Here is a 15,497-nt window from a genome sequence, read left to right as displayed (position 1 = left end):
TTCTTTCTACATCCTTGTTACCATTTGATGATGTCATTACGTTTTCATTTTAGCTGTTCTGATAGGTGTGTATCTAAATCTCTGTATGGACTATATAACATATACCTCTTGTTCTGATAGGTGTGTATCTAAATCGCTGTATGGACGATATAACATATACCTCTTGGCCTAATGTAGGATCAGCACTGGACTGCTAACCACAGGTTGATGGTTCAAACCCACCAGCTGCTCCTTGGAAACTATACAGGGTCACTATGAGTCAGAACCGAATCGACAGCACTTAACAATAACTTGGCAGTTGCGGTGTCTGGATTAAAGTATGTGCTGAATGCATGTTGCAAGATATGAATCAAAAAACACTTTTAAATGGAAAAAGTATGTATTCGTTTTGAAAAGAACAGTCAGGAACTATTTCTGTAGGAATTATTCATTTTTAACTTACTGTAATTATTATCTACTCCTGCGGGAAAAAAAAAAAAAATCCAATAAAGAAGCAGCTTAGAGATCTAAGGAAAAAAATGAATCTAAAAACAAGAGTTAAGTCAAAACACTGATAAGATGTCTGTGAGATTTAATGCAGCCAACAAACAGTGACTCGGAAATGGACTGGCCTGATGTGCACAACTTTGTACCTGTGTCCTTACGATTAAGCATTCCTGTAAGACTTTTACGGAAGAATATTGAAAGTACCCTGAGCTGCCAAAAGAACAAACAAATCTGTCTTGGATGAATTGCAGCCAGAGTGCTCCTGGAAGCCAAGATGGCAAGACTTGTTCTTACATACTTTGGACATGGGATCAGGAGGGACCAGTCCCTGGAGAAGGACATCATGCTTGACAAAGTATAGGGTCAGCAAAAAGAGGAAGACCCCCCTCCCCACCCCCACCCCCAATGAGATGGATCGGCACAGTGGCAGCAACAAGATACTTTAAAAAAGAAGGTTATTTAGACAAGTTCACAGCAACACACCTGGGAAAAGACTGGGATTCTTTAGTCTCGAATACTTCTTTCAGGACGAGCAGGAAGAGGAGTTTACTTCTCAACGCAGAGGAAGACATGTTTGGCCTCCCATTTTAGTTCTTTCTCAAGAAATTTTACAATGTCTAGTTTGGTTTGAAGTGAGTTTTAAAATAAACAGCCTCTGGCTTGAGAATACTTCATTTTGGGACTTAAAGAGAACTCTCAAAGGCTGTTCACACAGGATGCTACATCACAGATCAGTCCCCAATCTCCCTCGACAGAAAATTCCAGAAACAGTCAACTCCACAGAGCTGTTGCCTGTCTCAAACATAAGCTTTGTTTTTGAGTTAACAGGATTTCACTTGCATGCATGTTGACGATGGTTGGCATGTACCAATGGGCTCGATTTTGGTTTTTGCTAAAACTTTTTAAATTAAATGTCTGTGTTACTCCTGTAGCCCTGTCCCAAACCCACTTCCCTGCCCCAAACCAAATCCTCTCCCTGAAGTGGGGGCTCTTCCTACCTCCGTAGCTTCTATCCACACCTGGCACTTCCAACCTCTGTCTATAGATGACTCCATGTTTTTACTTTGGCAGGTCTGGCACTGTGGGTTAATGCGCTGGACCACAAAGTTGGTTTGAACCAGCTGCTCCTAGGAAACCCTATATAGAGTTGCTATGGGTCGGAATCGACTCAACAGCACTTAATTTAACAACAACTACAACACCCCACCCCACCCCCATTATACCTGAGCATCAAGCACAGTAAGCTTTCGGCTTTAACTTGGTTAGGATCTCCAATAGTCATTCTTTTTTATCTATGACAGCCCTAACCAGCCAGCAGCTACAATTCTCAAGTGTTAATTCTAAACTGGCATACAAGCACATTCCAGCTAAGCATTTCAAAGCATTCCACTGAATCTGACGTTTGAAAAATTCACATGCATGCAAAAGTAAACAGAATACGATATTGAATCCCCAGGTACTCTGTTCGCAGCTTCAACTGCAGCCCACCTTGTTCTCACTAACCCTCTCTCCCCCATAGAGTTTAAGTACATGTCAGGCATGATACCGTGTTACCCATATTTTAGTAAGGATTTCTAGGAGCTAAGGACTCCAGACAAAACAGAAGACCAAACCACAGCCCTCAAATTGACTCCGACTCCCACTGACTGTACAGAGTAGAGTAGATCGCCCTGGGGTTGCTGATGCCGCAAATCTTTACGGCACAGACTGCGTCCCCTCCCGTGGAGGAGCTGCTGGGTTTGAACTGCTGACCTTTTTGCTTAACCCACTGCACCTCTAGAGCTCTTCTTACCCATCATTATGCCTTTAAAAATGAATCCTATTTATTTGTTGTTAATTTCTGCTGAGTTGGTTCTGACTCATAGTGATTCTGTACAGGGTTTCCAAGGAGCAGCTCGTGGGTTTGAACTGCTGACCTCGTGGTTTGCAGTTCAATGCTGATCCTACAGTGCCACTCCAGGAGTCTGTGGCGCTGTGGGTTAATGCGCCAGACTGCAAAGTCATTTGAACTGCAAGGTCGGCAGTTCAAGCTCACCAGCTGCTCCTTGGAAACCCTATACAGGGTCACTATGGGTCGGAACCGACTCGATGGCACTTCATAACAATAGTCATTAAGTTGTCGGTGCTCCCGTTGCTAATTGTTTCAAATATGACTGTTTTTACAGTTTGAATCAGAACTTAAATAAGGTTTGCTTGTGAAATCCCCTTTGCCCATCTTCTTTCTTTCATTTGGGGTCTTTGTTGAAGAGACAGAGTTGTCCTTCCTGGAGTCTGAATTCCATTGGTTGCTTCCGGGGTTGACTGGCATGCCCTGCCTCTCCTCTGCATTTCCCATAAATGAGTTGTTGGATCTGGAGATCCGGTCACATTCAGAATCAAATGTGCTGTGTGTGCTTCCGTTCCACCCACTGCCATGATGCTTGTTGAGTCATAGAGCTGTCCCCCCCCCCATCCCCCCTAGGGCTTCCAAGGCGGTCATCTTCTGAGGAGCAGTGGGTGGGTTTGAACCGCTGCCCTTGCCCAGAGCAACCTGGTGCCTAACCCACAGTGCCCCCAGAACTCCCGTTCTTACACATCTTTCAGGAATACAGCAGTTTTTCAGAAGTCTCTGGGTTTATCCTGTCATTTCTCTGTCTGATGTCCAAGTCTAGTAGCTTTCCTTCAGGGGAGTGAGGAGACCCCAAGACGTGTTTCTGACTGAGGGTTAGCATCAAGCGCTCAGATGTTTTAAGACTTTTGCTTCTGACTGGGAGTCCAGTTCGGTGGTACAAACCACTAACACATTCACCTGACAACCAAAAGGTTGGGGGTTTGAACTCACCCGGCGGCTCCTCAGGAGAATGGCTCGGCCCTGTCAAGAGGACAGCCAAGAAAACCCGATTGGGCTGTTTCCTCTGTCACATGAAGTCATTATGAGTCGAAATCAACACAGCAGCTTCTACCCGCTGCCACCATGAGCCACCAGCTCCTCCTAGCAACCTGACTGGAGACAGTTTGCGGTGGGCTCAGAAGATGTAGGTGGGAAAGGAGGCCCAGCCATTCTGAGCACCTCTAACCATGAAGAGAGGGTATCAGTGTCTATGGTCGTGGGGACAGTCATGGCTCTGTGGTAGAGTTCTCATCTTCCATGCTGGAGACCCGGGTTCAATTCCAGACCAATGCCCTTCGTGGGCAGCCACCCCACCCCACCCCACTCCCATCTATCGGGGAGAATGGTGTGTTGTTGTGACACTGAACATCTTTCCTCAGATCTTCCGACTAAGACAAAGGCCTGGTGATCACCTCCAAAGAGTCACTCAGTGAAAACCACACTGATAGAACAGTTCTATCCCAAACCAGTCGGGGACAGTGCAGGACTGGGCAGCGTCTTGTTCTGTTGTGGATGGGGTCTCCATAAATCAGGACCTCACTAGACAGCTACCACTTATAATAACTTCCTTCTGAGTTAGCATGGATGCCACGTTCTGTTCCTATTAAGTAAGAGCCTTGCTCATGCATCTCCTACCAGAGAACCTCCTGGGGGACATGCGTTTGTCCCAGGAGAACCCGGGGGAGGGGACATGTGTTAATCCCAGGAGAACCTAAGTGAGGCACCCTATGCATTTGTTCCAGATCTTTGTGATCACATCTACTTTAACTTTAAGGTTTTTGCTATCGGTTAGTGTGGCGTTGTAGGATAAGCACTGGACTCCTCAATGTTGATGATTCAAACCCACTAGCTGCTCTGGAAACCCGATACAGGGTTGCTGTGAGTCAGAACTGCCTTGTCGGCCCTGAAAACAAGTGTGAGTTGGCATTAAACCATCCTCAGCAAAAAGGGGAGGCATGCCTGGCTTTGTTAAGACTAAGCAAACTGCTCCATTCCAGCTCCTCCCGGCTTTGAATAGCTCCTTTGACTTATTCCTGTTTGTTTTTTCTGCAAATGGGGAAGTGGAGCCCAACCCATAGCAGGTGGAAAGTCACCTGCATTTGCACCATCACCTGCATTTTGAATAGCAAATGCTTAAGTACACACTGCACCAGGGAGGCCAGGCAGACATGCCGGAAACAGGTGTGTGTCAGCGTGAGGGGCCACACTGCAGAATGGCAGGCACTCAGTATTTACAAGTGTTGGACCTCTGGTTCATTTAAAGGCTGGGTGTAGGTGAATTCGCATTACTTCTTCCTCATTGATGCAAATCTTAAATTGTTGTTGTTAAATACCATCGAGACAGTTCCGACCCACAGCGACCCTGTATAGGGTTTCCAAGGAGCGTCTGGTGAGCTTAAACCACCGACTTTGTGATTCAAACTGACTTTGCAGTCCAGCCTGTTAACCCACAATGCCACACCAGGACTTAAATACACAAAGCTAAAATCTGAAGCTAACAAAGGTCAGGTGATCTGTTGCCTTAAAGGTAACAGCCTGGTGGTTGGAGGTTGTGCGCTGTCGGGTTAGTTCTGACTCCGAGTGACACTGTGTAGGGTTCCTGAGGTTGTAAATCTTTACAGGAGCAGAAAAACCTCTTCTTTCTCCCATGGAGCAACTGGTAGATTCGAACTGCTGACCTGGTAGTTAGTCCAACATGTAACCCACTACACCACCAGGACCCCTTAATGATAACAGCCTGAAAAACACTATAGTGCTGGTCTTCTCTGCCTACAGGGTCTCTAGGAGTCAGAAACAGCTGAACAGCTCTCCACAGCAACAGCAAGACTGTGCTTACTACTCCCAAACCAGGATTTCAGTATGGTGGAGATGAGAAGCGCAAAGCCCTCTGCCATTTGCTTCTATCTGAAGAGAGCATCCTAGCTCCACAATTTCCCATGGCACCGTTAGCACGGCACAGTCTTGTCCCCTCCGTGCGTCTGTGTCACTTCATGGGGGGAATGAGGCACGGACACATCTCACAGAGAACCAAGCATTGGGTCAGTGGCGAGGACACTCACTCACCCTTCCTGCCTCCCCAATCTTAGTGGCTCTCGCTGTTTGGGAAGTTGGTTCTCACTGCTACAGCTCTTGGCTCACAGGTGAAGCCACTCTATTCTGGCCTACTTTCTGACAGTCCCCAAGCTACTGCAGGTTCACTTCCAGACCACCTCAATAAAGGGAAAACCACAATCAAGTCAGGCACACACATTATTTGGTTTTGACTTACAGCCACTTGAAAGGAGAAGCGGGAGTGGAGAACATCCTTTGGACCTGGGGTCCCGGCCCTGTGAAACTCCCAGATCCTGAGAAGACCAATGCCAGACACGTGGGGAGCTCCAAGGAATGCTGGGCCCACAGGTGCTGAAGGGAGACCAGACCTTCCTCCAGAACCGGTGCTCTGCACTCAGATTTCTAGCCTCCCAATCTGTGAGATCCTGGTGTGGCGCTGTGGGTTCATGCGCTAGACTGCACAGTCCGTTTGAACTGCAAGGTTGGTGGTTCAAGCTCACCAGTCACTCCTTAGAAACCCTCCAGAGGGGTGCTATGGGTCGGAACCGACTCAACGGCACTTAACAACAACAACAGTCTGTGAGAGGCTAACTTTCTATTTGTTAAAGCCAAAAAAAAAAAAAAAAAAATTAAAGGGTTGACACCAGACTATAATCTATGAAGTGTCCAATAGTTCTGGTCGCTGGGGAGATGCAGGGTTAGGAGCGGGAAGGCCTCTGGTCACAAGATTTTCCTCAGCTGTTCAGTCCATAACCTTGTTCTCTATGCATCTGCTGAAAGACACCATAATCGGTCTGAAGGGATCTTGGTTGTGTAGTAGGTTAGGCGATGGACTGTTAACTCAAGGCCCCCAGCCTCTCCAGGGAGGAAAGGTGAGGTCGTGTACTTCGGTAAAAAGGTTTCCTTTTTTAGCTCAGAAAACCTCGGGAGCACTTCTCAGCTCTGGCCTGAAGGGTTGCTGTGAGTCAGAATTGACTTGGTGGTGGTGTGGTTTTTGGTCTTTTGACTCATTAACATTGAACTGACAGCTATTGCTCATGCCTAAGAGTCTTCTGTAAGGAGCTCTGCTAGCGTAGTGGTTACAAATCGGGCTGCTAATCTCATGGTCAGCAGTTCGAAACTACCAGCTGTTCCGCGGGAGAAAGATGAGGCTTTCTGCTCCCAAAAAGATTTACAGCCTCGGAAACCCTGTACAGGGTCACTATGAGTCGGAACCGACTCCACAGCACATAACAACAACAACAGAGTCTTCTGAAACCCACATCACAGTGTCCTCTTCAGAACACCACACAGTGCTTTAGGACTTTTAAACAACAATGTCACCAACAAAAACTGTGGCACTAAGTTGACCACAAAGTCCTGGTGTGGTGCTGTAGGATAAGCATTGGACTGTCCACTGCAAGGTTGGTGGTTCAAACCTACAGCTGCTCCTTGGAAACCCTATGCAGGTGGCTTTGAGTCAGAAGCAACTCAACAGCACTTAACAACAACCACAAAGTCAACCACAGAAAGGGCGTCCAGCTATGCTATGAGAGCGGAAGCAAGAACGTGGAGCGTCACCTCATGCAGTTGTAGCTGAAAAACGCGTGCAGCAGGCAGAACACACGTGTGTGTGTGTGTGTGTGTGTGTGTGTGCTGTGTGTGTGGTTTTCACATTGGGCTGCTCTGTGCATGTTCGCAAATGACCACAAGAGCAGCATGAGTAGTATTGATTTGGGGGTTACAAATCAATCTGAGTGAGGAGGGGCCAATTTGGAAACATGGAAATCCACAAATGATAAAGCTCACATGGGCCTCCCTCCGGAGTTACTTTGAGCACCGTGTGCTAGCGAGCTGCTTGGTGTCTGGAGAGGTGTTAAGAGGTTTTCCGTGGAGAGCAGGTGGCCTTGGTTTTGATTTGCATAAACATCTCCTCCTGGACCATTTTCTAACTGCAGTGTCCACTTCGCAGTCCCTGGGGTTTTTACCTGACACTTTCCACGGCTCGCACTGGTTGCCTTGGTTCAGGGACCAGCTGGCAGGAATGCAGGAGCCGTGTGTCCACCCATCCCAAGCTCTCCAACGCCGAGTGGACGAGACTTGGCAGACCACGGTGTTGACCAGGTGCACGGTTCTTTCTCTTATTCAGGTGCTGGAAAGCTTCAAGATCATGGACTACAGCCTTCTGCTGGGGATCCATGTCTTGGACCACCCCCTCAAAGACAAAGAGGAGGACGCCTCGCAAAACGTGCCTGATGCTAAGAGGCCAGGGATGCAGAAGGTCCTGTACTCAACAGCAATGGAGTCCATCCAGGGCTCAGGGAAGTCAGGGGACGGGGTCATCACAGAGAGCCCGGACACGTAAGTGCGGCCACTGCCCACCTCACCCATCCTCTTGACTGTAGAGTTGGGCACAGTACTTCGGGACAAGATCCCTACCTGTGGCTAGAATGAGTCACACCAGCCTCCAGCCTGACCAGGCCCCCAGCTCAGGCCCCCAGCTCAGGTCCCCGGCCCTTCCTTGAGCTGGTATTACCCTCGTCACCCACACAACTGTTCTCTATCAATTGGCTCGTTTTTAACAATGACTGCAAATGCTTTTTACCATCAGTAATGATTGACAGCCTCAGAAACCCTATACAGGGTCATGATGAGTCGGTGTGGCACTGTAGGTTAAGCACTGAACTGTTCACCCCAAGGTTGATAGTTCAAACCCACCAGCTGCTCCTTGGAAACCCTATACAGAGTCGCTATGGGTCAGAATTGACTCGACAGCACTTAACAACAACAACATATAAAATAAAAGGCACTTTGGTAGCGTAGTGGTTACGAGTCGGGCTGCTAACCTCAAGGTTAACAGTTCGAAACTACCAGCCATTCCGTGGGAGAAAGAATGAGGCTTTCTGCTCCCATAAAGACTTACAGTCTCGGAAACCCTGTACAGGGTCACTATGAGTCGGAACCAACTCCACGGCATACTACCACCACCACCATATAAAATGGGAGTCCTGGTGTGGCATTGTAGGATAAGCACTGGACTGCCAACCACTAGGTCGGTGGTTCAAACCCACAAGCCACTCTTCAGAAACTATAGAGTCTGTATGAGTCAGAATCGACTCGACAATACTTAGCACCAACAAAAAAACTAAATAAAATGTTGTTGTTGTTGTTGTTAAGTGCCGTCGAGTTGGTTCCGACCCATAGCAACCCTGAATAGATAGGGTTTCCAAGGAGCAGGTGGTGAGCTTGAACCACCGACCTTGCAGTTCAAACAACTTTGCAGTCCAGTGCATTAACCCACAGCACCACCTCAGGACTCCCAATAAATAAAATGTATGCATATGTGAATCACACACACGCCCTACACACGACAGTGTACCAACCGTGAATAGCAGTTACCTTTGTAGAAATGAATTTTATGCATATTTTTACTCAGTGCTTTTCTAGATTTTATAGAAATGGACACAGTGAATACATAGTTCCTCATCATCAGGAAGGACTCCTGGTGTGGCACTGTAGGATCAGCACTGAACTGCAAACCTCCAGGTTGCCAGTTCAAACCCACCAGATGCCCCTCGGAAACCCTATACAGAGTTGCTATGGGTCTGAGCCGACTTGACAGCATTTAACAACCACACCAACGTTATCAGACAAAAACACCTCTTTCGTTTTTCAAAAGCAACATTGTCAAGTGTGTTCAGAACCTTGCTTGTGGTTTGACAATAAAAATAATGATGCCATTGAGTTCTTTCTGTCAGACCCTTCAGTGCCCACAGTCATCACATGTCCCTCCTCAGTTGGGAGTGGACCACAGTGGACTCCCAGGAAGATTTCCCTGAGGGAGACTGAAAACAGACATAGCCAGGCACCACCCAACTTCTCCTCCCTGTAACAGAAAATGAGAAAATGTGTCTCTTGTGCTCTGTCCACAGAATGGGAGGTATCCCAGCAAAAAGCCATAAAGGAGAAAAGCTGCTTTTATTTATGGGCATTATTGACATCCTTCAGTCGTATAGGTAAGATGTTTGGGGACGTGATCATCCCATATCTCCTGACTGAATCCACGAAGGATTCTCAAACTCCTCAGGTGGAAGTGAGTCTCCCTTCTCATTGACCCCCTTTTGTCTGTTGGCGTGTAGGTTGATGAAGAAGTTGGAACACTCCTGGAAAGCTCTTGTCTACGATGGGGTGAGTGTCCTTTATGTTCAAGCAGATGGGCACACCCGTTACAACACACTTGGCTTTGGTGGGCTCCACAGATCACGCATTTTTACAAAGGGCCTCTTCTGGCAGTGCTGCGTTGAGCAAGTCTACAGCAACATTTTTCCAACAGCATGTGCTCAGTTCACATCTCGGCATCCCCATTTTGGTCATGCTCATATTAGTGCAAACTTTTTTATTATGCTGGTGCACACTGTCCTGGTGTGGCATCATAGGATAAACCCTTGACCTCAAGGTCGGTTTGAAGTACAAGAGCGATGGTTCAAACTCAACAGATGCTCCTCAGAAACCCCATACCAGGTCGCTTTAATAACAATAACAACAAAGTACACGCTTCATAGACAACAGGCTAGTGAAAACGTGATTATTGTAAGTAACTGTATTGTGGGTTTCGCTGTATTGTGGTACTCACACAATCCCCAAAGTCTGCTTGTATTTCTGATGCCTCAGAGACCTCGCTGTGTGCCTCTGAGACTCTTTCCCTAGCCTCCAAGAAAGGACAGGAAAGGCCTTATCAACTCATACTCTTGGGCTAGCAGATTGGTTCAGGGCTAAGAAGTAAAACAACATTCGTTTGAGCAACTATTCCAATAGCTACCATCCAGCTAAGGGGCTAGGTCGAAGTCCAGAAACCAGAATGATGCCTCCTTCCATGGGAAAGCCGGAGGCCTGTTAGGCTTTCTCCAACCATGGGACACTTTCCAGAAAATGGAGGACAAGGTTTCCACAGGTCCAGCGAGCTCCCACCAGGCTGTGTGGCATGTGGTGGGACCCAACTTTGGTAAAAGATGAATCTGAATTAGACCCCTGTGTTCATCGGGTCACAGGGCAGGTGTCCTGGGCACGTTCCTGCTTACCTGCATCTCCACCTTGTCATCTGTAAGAGGGGATGTTAGTAGAGGCTGCCTCACAGAACTGGTGTGGGATGAGACACACCTCCTGGCACACTACAAGCATACAGGACCAGTAATGACGGCAGGCACAGTGGCTAGGTGTCCAGCTGCTAACTGACCCTGGTCATCTGCTCCTGTAAGGATTACAGCTGAGGAAACCCCTGGGGCTTGTCACACACGGGTCATCATGAGTCAACATTGACTTGTTAGCAGCCAGCAGAAACAGCAGAGTCACGGCTGGACATTCCTGGCTAATGCCCTCACTGTCAACCAAAAGGGTGGCAGTTCATGTCCACCCAGAGGTGCATCAAAAGAAAGGCCTAGAGAATCTATTCCCAAAAAATCAGCCTTGGGCGGAGGGGACAGAGAATCAAGCACTGAAATCCCTGTGGAGCTCAGTTCTCCTCTGACACACATGGGTGGTCATAAACCAGACTGGACTCCGCAGCATCGGGTCCTTTTACTGGTAAAAGTGGCCGGAGTAAGAACCAAGAACTGACGGACAAGCAGAAGAGAAGAATGGATGCTCACAGAGCAGTCTCTGTCACACACATGACACACACACATTTCCATCAAGAATGTGAACTTCATGTTCCTGATAGAACATGCACTGGCCTAAGGCCCCCTTCGTTAATAACTCAAAGTGGCCCTTTCAGAAAACCTAATGATCAAAGATTGGGCTGCGTACTTCTTTATAAGCTGTTAACAGATCTTTTCCCTTGAAAGAGGATGGATTATGAATGCTGATCTTTTTTCTTGGAAAAGAACTTGAACTTTCCCAGTTCTGGGAAAGACTCAAGAAAACTTTCAGCATTAAAAATCTGCAAACGGTAGTTGTGAACAACAGGTTCATATATACGTTTCCAAGAATCCACCTTCATCTCACACAGAGCCAACAAAGTTTCCTCGTATGAAAAGGTTCAGACTTGAGACCCACATTGTCTTCCAGCTACACAGGCAATACCTCACACGACCAGAGAGGGCGCACAAGGTACTCATACAACCAGAGAGGGCGCGTAAGGTACTCACACTACCAGAGAGGGCGCGTAAGGTACACCCTGAAAAAACCTGTGCAACCAGTTGTCATGGAACTGATTCCACACATGACACCCCGTGTGTGTCAGAGTAGAACTGTGCTCACCGGGTTCTCAGTGGATGACTTTTTTTGAGTAGATTCCACACATGGTGCCCTGTGTGTATCAGAGTAGAACTGTGCCCCACAGAGTTCTCAGTGGATGAGTTTTCATAAGTAGATCTCCAGGCGTGCCTTCTGAGGTGCCTCTGGGTGGACTCAAACTGTGAAATTTGGGGGTGACAGCTGAGTGTGTTAGCCGTTTGCACCACCCAGAGCCCAAAATCAAAGCCGCTGCCCTCCAGTCGATTCTGACTTCTGTGACATAGTAGGACGGCGTAGATCTGCCCCAGGGCTTCCAAGGCTGGATTCTTTACTGAAGCATAGACAGCCTCATCTTTCTCCAGTAGAGTGGCTGGTGGATTCAAACCACTAACATTTTGGTTAGGTGCCCAGTAATCAACCCACCTCGTCTTACCGTCAAGAGAACAGTCTTCATGACCACTGGTATGTCTGATCACATTTTTGTGGTCATTGTGACCATCCATCACATCAACAGACCCCTGTCCTTTCAGACCCTCCACTTCACCAAGCACAGCATAACCGGTTCTAGCCACCTGTCTTCCCATTTGAAGTCATGTCCAAAGTCAGTGAGCCCAAGTCTCACCGTCTTTGTTTCTAGGATTCAATCTGGCTGCATTTCTTCTAAAACTGCTTCGTTCATTCTTCTGGAAGCATAGAGTCGTGCCAACTTGGCCAAAGAGCATCTTGCATATGATGTACAATATACCAATTATAAAATCACAGGCTCGCTCAGGTCTGCTTCATGTAACACCCTCACCTCACAGGTGGAAACTGGAGACCCTGGCTTGTTCCAGCAAATCCCAGCCTTTCAAAGTTAGAATTAACCCCAAAAGCAGATCAGTAAGCATGTTTTCCCTTCCAGACCCATTGCCGACACTTGCTGGTATGAAATGTGAATTTTTGCAAACTTCCCTGTTGGGATCCATAAACCTGAGCTGAAAATGGAGCATCATGTAAGCAAACGGATTCTCTCTAGGAGTCCTCGTGGCGCAGTGGGTTAGGCATTGAACTGTTAACTGCGAGGTCAGCAGTTCAAACCCACCAGTCGCTTCTTAGGAGAAAGATGAGTCTGTCTGCTCCCATAAAGATTTGCAGTCTTGGAAACCCTAAGGAACACTTACACCCTGTCTGTCCGACAGAGTCCTATGCGTCACAATCATCTAGACAGTAGTGGGTTTTAGAAGTGTACCCCTTGAGGGAAGAAAAATGGCTGCTGTGTGATTTATATGGAAGACCTTCTGCCGTGTCTCCCCTTGCCACCCCCACGGGACTTCCCTTCACCCTGACTATCTAGAACCTCTGTCCAGACCCCGTGCCTGCCCTATGCCCCAACCCTGACTCCTGAAGGTCCAGGGCCTTGTCTTCTTACATGGGACCCTGCAGTCCTGGGCTTAGGACTCTGGGTACCCGGGAGCCTTCTCTTCTCATGCCATGAACTTTCTTAGGAGTAACCCAGACACTCCATTTGTCTTTTCAGGACACTGTCTCGGTTCACAGACCAAGTTTTTATGCAGACAGGTTTCTGAAATTTATGAATTCCAGAGTTTTCAAGAAAATTCAAGGTAAGATTTTACACAAAGACGTTCTGCTGCTGTGTGCTCACCGACTTGACCATGTGCAACTCTGCATGATTTTTGCTGCAAGAACTGTAGCTCTTTATGTCCCTGGGATGGTGCTGACTTAAAATGGTTACAGCTAGAGCAGTCTGGGTGAAACTGGTTGATGCTGCGCTCGCTGGGTTCTTGTTTTATAGTGAAAACAGAATTGGAAATGGCCTAAAAGTCCAAACATACAGTATCATGGATAAATGTATTCTGGTGCAATCGGTAAACCAAAAGTACTTTCACAAAACTTACTGCATAATACATTCAGTATACAACCAGTGGAATTCTGGTGTGCTGAAGGATAAACACTGGACTGCTAACCAAAAATCCAGCAGCTCAAACCACCAGCTGCTCCTCAGAACCCCAGGACAGGGGTTCTATGAGTCGGAACTGACTCATCGGCACTTAACAATATGCAACCAGTAAAATGGATGGATTAGAAGTATAATCCGTGCTTATGGAGACATATATACTGTATCTATGTATAACGACAGTGGTTCACACTCACTAGCTGCTCCTTGGAACCCTATACACTAGGAGTCCGAAACGACGCCACAGCACTTAACAACAACAAATATGAATCTAGGAATGTGGGGAGCACAGTGACTCCCTACAATAAGCACTGGACTGTGAACCACATAGTTATGGTGTTGGAGGAGAATGTTGAAAGTGCCATGGGCTGCCAAAAGAACAAACCAATTTGTTTTGGACGAAGTGCAGCCAGAGTGCTCCTTGGAGGCTAAGATGGCCAACCTTCGTCTCTCATGCTTCCGACATATTGTCAGGAGGGGGACCAGTCACTGGAGAAGGACATGATGTTTAATGAAGTGGTCAGAGAAACCAAGGAAGAGCCCCATGAGGTGGATTGGCAAAATAGCTGCAACAATGGGTTCAGGGGTAGCAAAGATGGTGAGGATGGCCCAGGACTGGGCAGTGTGTCCTTCTGTTGTGCATAGGATCCTATGAGTCGGTACTGGCTCAACAGCACCTAACAACAACAACATGAACTACAAGGTCTGTGGTTTGAACCCACCAGCCGTTCCATGAGAGAAAGATGAGGCTTTCTGTTCCCGTGAAGATTTAAAGCCGTAGAAACCCTCCACAGCATCACTATGAGTCACAACTGACTCGATCGCAACAACAACATGTGTACATATGGGGAGTACAGTGACTCCACACGATCAACACTGGACTTCCAACCACAAGGTTAGCAGTTCGAGCCCACCAGCCACTCTGTGGGAGAAAGATGAGGCTTTCTGCTCCCACAAGATAAACAGTCTCGGACACTGTGCATGGGGTCACTGTGAGCTGGAACCAACTCAACAGCACTTAACAACAACAAATCTATGTATATGTCTATACACACTTGTTGTTAAGTGCCGTCGAGTCTGTTCCAAGTTATAGAGACCCTGTATAGAGTTTCTGAGGCTTTAAGTCTTCAAAGGAGCAGGAAGCCTCATCTTTGTCCTGTAGAGTGGCTGGCGACCTCAAATGACAGACCTTGTGGTTCACAGCTCAGTCCTGATGGCACAGAGCCACTGTGCTCCCATACACATAGTGTTTTTGTTATGATCAAGTGTCATCGAGTCGGTTCTGACTCATAGCTACTCTATAGAGGGTTTACGAGAAGCGGCTGGTGAGTTTGAACCGCCGACTTTGAGATGCAAATGACTTATGCTACAGTCCCAGCCCAGGATTCCCATGTACATGTATGCATACATATGTGTATCATGTTGTTTGTTGTTAAATGCCTGCGAGTTGGTTCCAACTCATAGCAACCCTGAATAGGGTTTCCAAGCCGACTTTGCAGTTCAAACTGACCTTGCATTATCCCAAGTGCCACACCACGACTCCTACGTATATATGTTAAAGTATATAATAGCATATATTGTATACTATGTTAAAGTATACAATGTTGTTGTATTGTTAAGTGCCATTAAGTCGATTCCAACCCATAGCAACCCTGTATAGGGTTTCCAAGAAGCAGCTGGTGAGCTTGAACCGCCAACCTTGCACTTCAAATGGCTTTGCATTAACCTGACACATTAACCCACAACTCCACACCAGGACTCCAAAGTAGATAATAGCATATATTATATAAGATGTTAAATATATCATAGCATATATTATATAAGATTTTAAATATATCATAGCATATATTATATAAGGTGCTAAATATATCATAGCATATATTATATAAGATGTTAAATATATCATAGCATATATTATATAAGATG

At 46.9% G+C, this 15,497-nt stretch overlaps 1 protein-coding gene across 1 annotated transcript in view; it reads left to right on the top strand.

The window, feature by feature from the left end:
- The window catches only part of PIP5K1B (phosphatidylinositol-4-phosphate 5-kinase, type I, beta), a 111,107-nt gene that overhangs the window by 62,163 nt on the left and 33,447 nt on the right, over positions 1-15,497 (top strand). The window contains exons 6-9 of the mRNA XM_006863831.1: positions 7,536-7,747; positions 9,319-9,402; positions 9,526-9,574; positions 13,134-13,218. Coding sequence (XP_006863893.1) covers positions 7,536-7,747; positions 9,319-9,402; positions 9,526-9,574; positions 13,134-13,218 — 430 coding nt within the window. The remainder of the gene's footprint in view (positions 1-7,535; positions 7,748-9,318; positions 9,403-9,525; positions 9,575-13,133; positions 13,219-15,497) is intronic.

The sequence above is a fragment of the Chrysochloris asiatica genome, unplaced genomic scaffold, assembly GCF_000296735.1.
Source record: "Chrysochloris asiatica unplaced genomic scaffold, ChrAsi1.0 scaffold00056, whole genome shotgun sequence".
Lineage (NCBI taxonomy): Eukaryota > Metazoa > Chordata > Mammalia > Afrosoricida > Chrysochloridae > Chrysochloris > Chrysochloris asiatica.
Note: the sequence above shows the minus strand (reverse complement) of the source record. Positions and strands in the feature narration are given on the sequence as shown.